At 37.7% G+C, this 13164-nt stretch overlaps 1 protein-coding gene across 1 annotated transcript; it reads right to left on the reverse strand.

The window, feature by feature from the left end:
• Positions 1 to 1569: 1569 nt before the first annotated feature.
• tspan36 (tetraspanin 36) lies at positions 1570 to 11052 on the reverse strand. The gene is made up of 7 exons (XM_084728733.1): positions 10776 to 11052; positions 6065 to 6256; positions 5802 to 5876; positions 5591 to 5686; positions 4401 to 4553; positions 3092 to 3175; positions 1570 to 2432 (listed from the first exon to the last, which is right to left on the reverse strand). Exons 1-7 carry the CDS (start codon positions 10833 to 10835, stop codon positions 2352 to 2354), a joined length of 741 nt encoding a protein of 246 aa, XP_084584859.1. The 5' UTR covers positions 10836 to 11052; the 3' UTR covers positions 1570 to 2351.
• Between the last annotated feature and the right edge of the window lie 2112 nt (positions 11053 to 13164).

Below are 13164 nucleotides of genomic sequence, written 5' to 3' on the forward strand. Positions count from 1 at the left end.
TGTCAACACAGCCTGGAGGAGTGAGGATATGCCCTGAATAAGATATGCAGCCAAGAGATATGAGAGGGACACAGACTGAGACGGGGCAGCAGGGTCATTTACATCAGCAGATGTTATTAATACAGTGGTGTGCACACACGCATACACAGAGTGATGATAATCACATGCAGAACAGCTAATTGAAACTTCAATACAAGTAAGAAGTGACATGAAAGTTTTGTCAATATGAAGTAGATAAATAATTGCTGATTAAAGCACTAATCTCTGTTTAGTAAATGCAAGTTTATTGATATAAACCAAAATTAAAGTTTAATCAGTATGGAGATGCTTGCTTACAAAACTGACTAACACTCAGCTGTTCTGTATTCTTTAACAAAACGTTATATTGTTTGCTAGCTAGCTATACAGCCGTATTTTCTCATCCTTTGGGAAAAACTTGTCGGCCAAATGAATGAAGCAAAATAGCCAAATAACAGGAGGTTAAAAAAAATGGACAGCAGCACAGTAAAGAGACTGCCTGGCAGCAATGGAGAGACTGTTTTAACAGATGAACTGGAGTGAAAGAAAGACACGCATCATGAAACTCTATTGGGTTGAGTCTGTCCTTTACCATTCTTTGAGGAACTTGATTATTTTGCTCAATCCACCAAAAAAAAAAAAGTTTTAAAAAGTTTATACTGGATCACATTGGAGTTTAAAGTTTTGGTGTAACAGAAATTTAATCTCGGTTGACAGTAAAAAATAAACTGAGGTTTAAAGAGAGGTTTAAAAATAAAGTTAAACCATGATTTAACTGGGTTAAAACCCAGCCCAAAACCTCTGAAAATATATTAAACCAATGTTTGAAAACTGTATTCATGCATTTTGTTGTTTAATATATAACTATAATAATTGAATGACAATATGAACTCATATCTTTTACTACCCCTGCAGTGGGACATACTAAGTTTTTTCTGGGGCCCCTTCACAACCTCATCTGCTGGTTCAGGCTTTAAACTCAGAGCATGATCTCTACCACCGCCTGCAGGATGTTTTTGTTACTGCACCTAAACATACAACAAACGTGTGAATGCATGATAAAATGTTGCAGTTAATGCTAATGGATACTTATTACAAGGACTGGCGTTGGTAAAAGGAGAGACAATGAAGTTGCTGGAGAATTTTGGTTTGAATTCATCATTAATGAAAAAGATCAAGGGCTCATTTAAGTTTTAAGGAAAATCAGTTTTATCTACAGCCTCATCAATCCTTTAATCTGTGCAATGTGATGACTATGATGCCCTAGACATGAGTTTACATTTTCATTTATCTTTCTGAACACTGACAAGCTTTATGTAAGATGAGCACTCCTATCTCCTGTGTGTACAACACTGTGGGCCTCTTCTTTATCAGCAGGGTCAGAAGGTAAGAAGAGATAACCAGTATGTGTCACGTTTAATGTGGTGCTATGAATGTTCACTGGTCTGCTGGAAGATAACCTTGCTTGTAACATTACCAAATGTTAAACACACAAAATACACAAGATCATGGCAACACAATAATGTGACATAACTGCACCAAACTCCAAAGTATTGGGAAATATTCACCTCTTTAATTTAGAAACATAATAAACACAACCTAAGTTGAACTATGTAGAACTTAATTCAATACAGTTAACTGACCATAACATTTTATATATGTAACTATATCTAAATTAGGCATTAAACTGCTATCTTTGTGTTCACAATCACATAAAGCTTAAAATAGAGCTTGGATTTCTTCATATACATTCCAATGCATTATGTTTTTAAAAGAATATCTACATGGTGCAGCAGAGTGAAAAGGCTCAGTAAGATTCACAAGTAGAAGCCTGAATGTCTTTTCTGGCACGTTTTCTCTCCTGTGATGTGAAGGCAGCTACACTAGGTTAACAGTCAGCATTAGAAAATAAAATATGCTTTTGAGTGTAACAGTTTCAGCACACAAAATCCAACAGGGATCAATATTTTCTGTTAACTAGTTTTCAAAATAGTGTGTGTGTTATCTTAAAGATACAGTACAGAAACCTTGGGCTGCTCAACCATATGAAACTTTAACATAAAAATCTCCAGAGGCAAATTTAGACAATAACTCATAAATGAAAGCCATGTCCACGAAGCAAAATGATTTACCCAGTCAGAACACTAATGCTGACTTCATCGATGGACAAATGCTCCGGTATGATCCCCTTGCAACACTTGTGTATACTTTATATGCCATTAATTAAAAGATGTGCAATAATTGGCCAGGATGCTTTTGTACACTGCTGAGTAACTGGTCAGCAAACCTAGTCAAGCAAACTGTGGAGGTGGTCAGTGGTTGCGGGAGGTGGCTCAGGCGTAGAGAGGCTGGTAGCCACTCCTCCGGGTACCAGTTTTACAGGTGATCACACATACGCTCAGCATCCCAAAGAACTGCAACAGTGAAGATGAAGAGAATCAGACACAAGCTTCAGTTTCTGGACCTTCACTTGTTTACATGCTCGAGTACTGTAATTGCTGTGAATGAATGAGTTATTCTGCATCTGTGCCATTTCTTAAAACGTTTGATAAAGTACTGTCCTCAAACTCTGCGGAAGAACAGGAAGTGGTTTATGGGTCATTCCATTCACATATTTTTTCCCTTGTAAGGCAATTTCAGTTCAACTTTTTTTAAGAGGCTCCATGCAATTGGGTGCTACATCATGGCAAAGATATAAGTATAATATGTAGCCTGCTATTCCTCCACAAAGATACATCATCTAAACTCCAAAACACTCTCTTCAAACAGTTGAAATGCCTTTATTGCCTTGTATGAGGCCAGACAAACTCTGACTCTGACAAACAGACCATGTACTGACAATAAAGGCATTTTCTTTTTTACTGTTTTAAAAGGCCGTGCCTTGGAGTTTCTTTTTGTGATTTATGTCTACATAAGTCCCTGTCCAAGAGCACCTAAACCAGGAAGTGCTCCTACCCTACAGCTTCTGAAGATACGCCACCTGTTGCACTGACTGATGTATAGCTCACTGCATTATGATGACAGAGAAGGATGTGCGTACATAAGCTGCTAAACTGTACGTGACCATCTTTACCTTGATGATGGCGAAGCCCAGAATGACCAGCATGGCGTAACCCAACACACCCTGGAGGAAGGTCTCCAGCTTGAGCTCACAGCCCTAAAACAAACGTAAACAAGCACAGTGAGTTCACATACTGTACATGCAAATCGTTGTATTGTCTCAGAGGCCACATATGCATTTAAAACAAATGTGAGACAATTCCTGTTTCAAAGTCACGGTTTGAGAAGCAGTTAAAACCACTCATAAAGCAATACCAAATAAACAGCTGGAACTGTCTCTGACAATGATTTTTTCAGTTTAATCAGATTTGTCCGTACAACATGAATATTCATCGATTCGTTCCTTTTTTCGGTTTAAATTCAAACATCAGCCCACATGAGTATGTTTTACCAGTGAGACTCGCATTGTAACAATTTTCTTCAGCATCTGTGGTGTGAAAACATCAGACTTTCACACAGTCAGAGAAAGTAAGAGTGTGCGTCCTCCTATAGTTCAGTTATAAAATCAGTGCACCACAGAGACCCCCCTGTCCAGCATCACCTGCAACGCATCCTCTGCGCTCCTTCGTGCCTTGAATTAGGGGTTTATTTTGACCAGACCAGAGTTTCACTGTCGGACCAAGATGTTTTATGCGTGTTTCATTTTGTTTGTGTCGAGTTTGAATGAAGTTGACTGTGATGTTAAAATTACAGTTTTTCAAAGGGAGTCTGGGAGTTTGGTGACAGCAATGAAACTGCTTCTGATTAAACAAAACATGTCTTACTTTTTAAAAGAGATCTATATCTGTAGCCCTACTTTCCATGTTGATGTCAGACACTTACAATAACAACCTGAGCCTGAGTCGGTGGCAAAAACAAGCACACGCAAACAAGCAAGCGTCGCCTGCCCTGTGCACTTTACAGTGCTCCAGTTCCATCACAGTTAGTTTAGTGGTGATTTTGAGTCTTTGTTTGGAAAGAGAGAGCTGAAACTTGTTTACCAGCCACTCAGTTCACCCTGTCATCAGATAACCACCAGCACATGCTGTCACAAGGACTTTTTTTTATGAAGTATGACATCTAATATAAAAATATATTTATGATTCCCCTTATTTATAATTCCTGAAACGTCCTCCCTGTGCATTTCTGAAAGGTTCTCTGTTTTATTCTGTTATTGTAATGCATATTGACTGACAAAGGAAAAAAACAAACCCTGACTGCTCAACTGGAAATGTCTCAGTTTACTGCGGGACTCTGACAAATGATTTGAATCTGTGGCTTTCAGGGGGCAGCCCTAAAAACTCAAACGAGTGAAAATAAAAGTGTGCTTCTGTATGATTTACCTCTGTGTTAAGCAGATCCAGCTGATCCAGTCTGCCGGTGCACTGTGGGCTGGTGGCGTTTTTACAGCAGGACTTAGGCACTGTGTTGTTGTGGCTGGTATACCAGGTGGTGTTGGTCCAGCTTGTGTAATTTCTGACACCACAGCACTGGAACTGCACAGAGACAAAGACAGACAGGAGTTTACATAGAACCCAAGAGCCTCTTTACACCTGACATTAACATGTGCCTGATCACAAGTGCACATAATCACAGATCTCACTTCTCCTCTCTATATACAAATAAACATGTACATAACTTCTGTTTGCAAAAAACATTCTTTTTAACTGATGGCTCAACAGTAGACACACACACAATGTTTTAAGGGACAGAAATAATTGATGTAGCCAGTATTTCACAAAGCTTATAAAGTTTCTCCTAACTTAACAACTCACAAAACTGGAAGCCTTGGGACTTTCTCCATAGGTGACATAGAAGTAACCGAAATTGGTTACTGTTTACTGTATTTGTAAAATTTGCCACGTTTAATGTCAATAAAATGTATGCAGGTAGCATGCAGATGAAGAATTCAGCAGTATTTTATGGAAATTATTTTTATTTGTCTGTATTGTTGAAGACTTTTCTCTTTTTTCTCACAGGTCATTTTAGCTGTGCTACAAATATCTCAACATTTAGGCCAACATGAGTATGAGTATGATGTATTTATCGACCACACCTTGACAATGATATACAGTGCATGAACAAACTCCACAACTATTTAGTTCACATACTTTGGTTCTTGCATTAACAAGCAAGAACATGTAGAAAAGAAAAATCATTTGTTATGGAAAATATATAGAAATAATGGTTATAGGTTGATGCTTGGAGCGAAAGTACGATTTTATATAGTATCACAAAAAGTTGGGTTCAATCAGCTCTACTCAGTAACATATTTTATATACATCTGGCAAGTTAACCATGGGAATAATCACCATCAAAATAAACAGTAGTGTTTTAGCTATTGCTGTTTTAAGATGGCTTCTTTCTTCTTAAGAGAGACAGACACAGACAGACGAGTAAACTGACAGTTGAAGAGAGGGAAATGAAAGCAATCAAGCCAGGGAGAATGCAAGCAAAGCAGAAGACGTGGAAGAAAATGAAACTACATGTGAGAAAACAAATCTATTTATATACAGTAGAATATAACACCAACGTTGCTCTGCAGTAAGTCCACAGCTGAGCTCCCAGCATCCTGTCCATCATACTTTGTGAAGACATCATTCATTGTGTGCTCAAGATTTCCACTTATCTGGACAGATGCAAAGAAAAAACACAGTGTTGATGGCCATGTCAAATAGTCTAATTTGATATATTACTGTTCGCAGTAAACATTGTGTGACAGAAAATAATTATCTGTTACTCACCTTGTTTTGGTAGATGAAGCTGAATACCAGAGCAGCCACTTCAGCTGCAAAGATCAGCATGATGATCAGGAAGAACTGCAGAGAAAAGAAAATGAAAGAAGTTGTAAAGAAATGGAAAAGAGAAATGGAGAGGATGGATAAACAAAAGCTTAAGAAAAACAAAAATGAAACATCAAAGATTAATGATATAACACATAATATATGTTTGAAAAGGAAAATGTGACTCCTTCCACACACACACAAACACACACACACAAACTCACAAAGCTAAGGCCGACTTTTGACTCCCGGATTGTGGCGCAGCATCCAACCAGACCGAAAATGAACATCACCACGCTGATGCCAATGATGATAGCCGCTGGGATTACTGTGTACTTGTCCTGAATGAAGTGGTCAAAGGTGTCATAGCTCCTGATCACATAGGCACCAACATAGGCCAACGCTGCTCCTGCAGCCTGCAGGGAAGAGAAAACATCAACATGTTACACACAATCACAGTCACAATTGGCAAATTTGCGATATGGTTATTGTAAGAGACTTCTTCCATAAGAGTAAAGATTTCAGAGTAAAGAGTTACCATTACCAAATTACCATTAGACGACATGTTTTCTGTATATTTCATAGTTGTAATTCAGAGAATAAACACAAAAATAAAGATCGACTATAATGAACATTTTTATCTACTGATGTTTTTAATTACTGATCATTCTACACAAAGCACTAGGTACAGAGCTAAGAGCTCCTCATTTGGACACTTTCTGCTCTAGTTATTTACTTCTGTGCCAAAACAGTCAACCATCATTAAGTTATGGATCATTGAGTTTTTAAAACCACGGCAAACTCTGCATTTAATGAAGCAAAGTACTGCAGAAGCAAACACTAATAGCTAAAAACAGGAAGGAAAGAGCTGTTTTTTTTTAGCCTTCTGTTCATGATTACTATGCAGAGCTCAACAATAAGCCCTTAGCAGCTGACAACCCCTGCTCCTGGGCCTTGCTGGTACGAGGGACCAACTCTGGTTTTAAGACACCACCTTGGTTGTGGATACTGGCAGGAGAGTTGACCTAATAAACATGCGCTTAATGGTGGGGGAAACTGGAGCACCAGCAGGAAACCCACACAAGCACAGGAAGAACATGCAAATCTACACAGAAAGGCTGTGCCTGAACCAGGATTTGAACCACAACCTTATAGTTGCAAGATGAATTTGCTAACCTCTGCACGACTGAATTACATGAAGAACATGACCGACCAGGGTATACAGTACCACACCAGCATGCCTTGCTCAAGCCATTATTTGAGAACGTTCAGTGAATAAAATGATTTGTATAGTGGCAAGTAAAAATTTGCTTTCTGATCCATTATCCAACTGGGCGAGTGAAAAACATGACAACTGTAGGTATAAAAGAAAAGAGAGATAGTAATATATGGTAGTCTACCTATAGTCATAAATAGAACCGAATATAAAAGAGTGAAAAAAGCTGCTTGTTAAAAAACTGTTAGATAAAGCACATAAACAGATTTGTTCTTCTTTTATAATCCGCTGTGATCTCATGTGACAAAGGTCATTGATGGTCTCTCTTGGTGGAGTCTGATGTGGATTAGACATCAAGTCACACCATCATCATGACTCTCCTACAAGTCATGCTTCAGTAGTGATGTCACCAATCATAAGATGCATGTATACGGGCCAAATTTGTGGGTACACAGTTGTTCTGTAATCTGGTCTGAGAAAAAAAAATGTCTAGAGGGTCAAACTTAGATAAACTTCAACAACAAAGACAGATGTTGACAAAAAAATGGCCCCAAAGTATTGATGTCATTATCAGTTCCTAACCTCCCTTTGACCATTCAAACTATAAACTCAATAAAACTTGAGCAAAGTTCAGTCTGTGATAAAAGAAGCCCAAAGGCTGAAAGCTACAGAAATAATACTTGAGAAGCTAAACTACAAATTTAGAAAATTCCCCTTCAGGTGTGTCTATGCGTTAGTGAGGTTTTCAGTTTTACTTCCCCTGAAATGAGGCGAGTTATACATTCTGTGCTTGTCTTTGTTCCTTTGTGAGCATGTGTGTGTTTTGAGCGGCCTAACAATCATTCATCCTCCACTTCAGCCTCATGACTCACTTCTCTTAATCACTCCATAGTCACGGGATCCCTGTGGGGTAGGTACTCTACTCCCCCCCCATCCCTCACCCCTAATCTTCCCAGAAACTCTGATCTTGTGCCTAAGAAGCAGCACAAAGAGGCTTACACAATGTATAGCACCCAACGCACATTGCCACCTCTCTGGAATGTGAGAAACCTCAGAGGTGATGTTTCTTGATCTGTGGGACTGATTTTAGGGGCATGAAAAATGTACTAGTTCTTTATCCAAGGCCCTGTTTCAGGAGGCGGACATGTTCTAAGTTCTGCAGACTGGAAGAGAAAGCAGGCAAGATGTGTTTGCTCATGTGCTTCCAAACATTCAAAACACATTAACTCTTGATTTTCCACTTAAAACCCATCAAAATTGGTTCGAAAAAAGAGGAAACCATGTTTTATCACAGCACAATTACATTAAATGGAAATATTCTAGTTAAGTGGATGATTTTATACACAGTCACTAAATTGACTATATAGTATCTGCCAACATTTGAGCCTTTGGGAACTTCAAAGAAATTAAATTTGTGTGTTTGTACAATATTTATTCGCATAATATGATTTTACAAAGGCAGACCTACAGATGGGACAGGCAGAGTTTGATTTAATTATGACTTTTACTCTTATATTATGTTACTCTTGACAAAACTTCACAACATGCTGGTACAGAAAAAGTCGCTGAACATTGTTTTCGCTGGAAGCCAAATTTTAGTCAATAAAGACTGAATTAAAGTGATGTCTCAATGATTTTTAAAAAGCTTTGGTACTTTCTGTACTATAATTACCACATATTGTATCATTTTAAACATGTAGTATTGAAAAAGTATAGAAGTATCAATACTATTGACGACCTTAAGGCGCACCTCATAGTGCCAAGGAGCACTGTTCCTACAAACTCTTGAGTGGCTTGATATATTAGGAAATATAATAATGATGACGATGTCATGGAAGAAGAAACAACACAAATAGAGGACCAGTCGGGGCATTCCCATAAAACTCCCTGTCTGATGAATGAGAGGAAAGAACAAATATGGATGCTCGCTATCGTATTCAAAGATTGTCAAAAGTATTTTTAGATACATGTTTAAAATGATAGAATATACATTAATTATAGCATCAAAAGTACCAAATCTATAAAGCAAAATGATCACTTATTAAAAACTGTTACTGAAAAACCAGGTGGTTAATAACTTATTTCTGAACCAGCACTGTGCAGGTTGTTGATTTAAAGATGGAAAGGACTGTTTTCTTTTTAGCCATGGAATCTAAACAAGTGTTGAGTATGTTTTTTAATACTAGTATTGTATAAAAGTTTCTTTGGTAACAGATGGACTTGGCTTGATAAATTTACCTTGACAGACTACAAAACTGTACTGCAACTGTTTGAGAAAACAGGACAAATCCAGAAGATATGTGCTTTACAGGTGATACGGTATTGCACTTTTACTACTTTGCCATATGGCAAGGATATGTTGTGTGTAATGTAGAGGTGTCGGGAAAAATCGTTACTCTTGTGAATCGTGATGTGTTTTATGATACTGTATCAGTTTTTAATTAGTAGTTTACACGGTGGCAGTACTGTAATCTTATCTTCAGCCATCTGACTGTTTCACGCTAATGTAACAAAGTAAACTGAGACAGGAGGAAGTAAACACGCATCCTTCCTTCACTCAGATTGCACAAAAAGTAGCGCTGTGATTTTGGATGTTACAGGGACTGATCTGATTGGATGAAAAAGGTCAACTCAGATCTTATGCATATGGTTGTGTGTGTCCTTTACACAATGACAGTTGTCCTAAAAGTACATTACAATATATCACCTCACTCCTGGTATCGCAATATATATTGCATCATAATCAAAACTCACCAAAAACTCCATGGCACTCTTTACAATGATTGAAATGTCTTTATCGTCACAGCGTGGTCATGTTCAACCTTAACACAACTCTTTTGACTCCCAGATGAAGGCTTGATGTCAAACACATTAGATTTTGTTTGTTTTAAGGTTGAATGGCCACAACAAAGACATTCTGATTATTTTAAAAGAGAGTGCCATGGAGGTTTTAGTGATGTTTGAGTACACGAGTCCCTATCCAAATACCATAACAAACAAACACATTTTGAGTCCAGGAACATTTTTATATATCTCAGTATACCGAATTGTAAACCGTGTATCATAAGCCATATTGTAATACCAGATTCTTGTCAATACACTACCCTCGTGTAACTGAGTGCAATCGACCCTACACAAGTTTGGTGATTCAAACTCGTATTCCTGTTTGAGACAACAAAATCACAGACTGGTGTACGACAAACAGAGAGACTAAGCACGAAAGTGGGATGAATATGAAGAAGTGGATGTTTCCCCTTGCAAATACAAACAGGCCAGTTCTCTCTCATAGTAATCAAATTACACAGACATCAGCCTCATACACACAGGGAAGTTTACTCTGCCCCTCCAAAAAAAAAAAAAAAAAAGTTTCCACTGTATGAGACAGAAGAGAACTGACATGTTTCTCTTATAAGAACTCAGGTCAAAGTTCAAGCTGTCTGAGTCACAGATTTTACAGTAAAAAACAGGACATCACAGTTCCACTGAATCCAGCTGTGTTCCAGTGTAAGCGATGACGCCTGTGCGGACCGAAACTGGGGCAGGCTGACAAGATGTTTATCAAGTCCTAACTCTGATTTCACGGACCTCACAGGCTAGAAAGTAACAACGAGCAGCGATTATTCTGAAAGAAAGCCGAGGACGTGCCGCTCATCCACCCGAGAGAGCCGTCGGTGTGAACTCAAATCTGTGCAGGTGGAGAAAATAACACCGCGACTTACCCAAAACACCAGGCTGAGGAAGAGGAGGACGGTCTTGGAGGTGAAAATCCCGCAGTCCATATCGTCTGAGAGAAATGAGGAGGATGAGGGAGAAACGTGGAGCTGTTGAGGTCCACTTTTTGTCTCAGTGGGCGCCGAGCTGCTGCTGCTGCTGCTGTCTCGTCCTGCTGCTGCTCTCTGTGGTCACAAGTTTTCTCGATCTGTCTGGCTGCAGTGTGTGATCACATGGTCACATGATTTGGGCAGGAGGGAGATGTAAGAGAAACAGGTCCTACATGCTTCAGGCTCCTCTCCTCCCTACTGAGAGGAAATACCAAAGGACACAGTATTGAACTGTGACAAATTATGTGTGTTTAATGGGATCGACTAATGTTTTCTCGTCAGCTTATCTATTTATACTGTAAAAAAAAGAGGAAGAGATAAGAAAACAGAAAACTTGAATTAAATCAACCAGCTGCAGTTCCTTTTTGAGCTTAGGTTAAACTTCTATCTTAAGTTTATCAAACTTAACATTAATATTGAGATCTACTCATGTATTTCAGTTAAGAAAATGAGATTATTACATTTGATGAACTGGAAACAGTGTACTGTACCTATACATTGTATGTAAGTATAAATAAATGTATGTCTCAAAGCATGATGGGATTAGGATGGAAGAAGATTTTTTTTTTTTCACTCTGTCATGGCATTGGGATGGGATGGGAGTATTTTTGTGGGAGTGGGATGGGACAAGACAGAACATCCACTCCCTTGTCTTCCTCTAATTCAAACCCACAAGGTTCTCTTATTGCAAAGAAACACATATCCCTATATGGAGATTTTTTTATGCATTGACATTGCTGCGTGTTAAGAAAATAATTTCCAGTTAATCAAATGCAATGATAAAAGTATTCTTGACTTAAATACGTGAGCAGATCTGACTAACAATGTTAGGTTTGATAAACCTGAGACATCACTTGGAATGAACTGCAGTACATGAGTAGTTCTAAATAGTAATGTTTAGTGTGACAAACCTGAGACAGCACTTAAGAGTGAACTTCTTAACCTAAACTGATGCAACAAATCAGCCTTTAGCTGAGTAAACTCAAATAGGTTCTGCAGGTGGTTGCTTTATTTTTAAGGTTGTCTTTTTTACAGTGCCTGCTAGTTTTATTTATCACAGTTAATTTAACTGAATTAAACTTAAATCTTATGTTAATAAGCTCTTCTAACTTGAAATTATGAGTTGAGTGAGTGTACTTTGCAGGTTCGTAAAATGAAGTTCTTGACAAACATGATCAGCATACTATCAGACTTCCCAGCATGCATTGTTTGAGTTAAACCCCTCCTGAGACCCCTCTTTTTTTTTAAATAGAAGCAGGAGTTGTTGTTTTTTAATCTAGTTAATTTTTATTTTAGACATTATATTTTGTGGTAATTAGAGTAGAAACAGTATCACTTTTGTTCAAAGGGGTCTCCAAAATAAACAAAATATGAAAGTTAGCTTTAACAAGTTTTATTTATTCAAGTAATTTAAACTCAAAATTTACGTACAAGGATCTTTTAGTCCCAGGAAGTTCATGTACTTTTGCAAAATCCTTGATCCTTAAATTAGACCCTGACCATGAGTTGATGTGTCTTTAAAATAAGTCATGGTTGCTTGTTTACACAGTAATGAAAACACTGTAAACCATGATGAAGGTTAGTCAGTCATAGCCTCTTATATTTAAAATGTATTCAATTCACCAGGAGCAGTTTGACATACTGTCCAGTGCCTACTCATGCTTGTTGTGGTGACAAATTTGACCCAAATGACAAAGACTAAAACTAAAGACATTTAATGTATATTTTTCATTCTATCTTAGTACACAAAATTGTTAAAGATAATTTTCATTTTTCTTTTCTAAAGTCTTGTTTTTGTTTATATTTCAGGTAAAAATGTTTTTTCGCACACCTAGTGTTTACTTTTTAATTTAGTTTTAGTTAACAACAGGGCTGCAACTAATAATTATTTACATTATCAATTAATCTGTCAATTATTTTCTCTATTAATCGTTTCCTTGTTTGGTCAATGAACTGTCTGAAAATGGTGTTGATCACTGTTTCCCAAAGCCCATGATAATGTCATCAAATGTCTTGTTTTGCCACCAACCCAAAGACATTCAGTTTACTGTCACAGTGGAATACACATTTTTTTAGATAAAAGTACAAACTACAATTTGTCTTTTTTATACAGTTTCTACTTAACTCTTCCTCTGAAGTTATTCATGACACAACAATGCCTCATTAGCTACATGACTGGGTAATGGCTGTTTTTGTAGAAACTATTAGCCTGTCGTGAATCAGTGGATTCATAAAAGGAGTCACTGACTGGATGACTCCTGACCTCCTTTAACAAAAAAAGAAGACT

The sequence above is a fragment of the Lutjanus erythropterus genome, chromosome 10, assembly GCF_056507025.1.
Source record: "Lutjanus erythropterus isolate fLutEry1 chromosome 10, fLutEry1.hap2, whole genome shotgun sequence".
NCBI lineage: Eukaryota > Metazoa > Chordata > Actinopteri > Lutjaniformes > Lutjanidae > Lutjanus > Lutjanus erythropterus.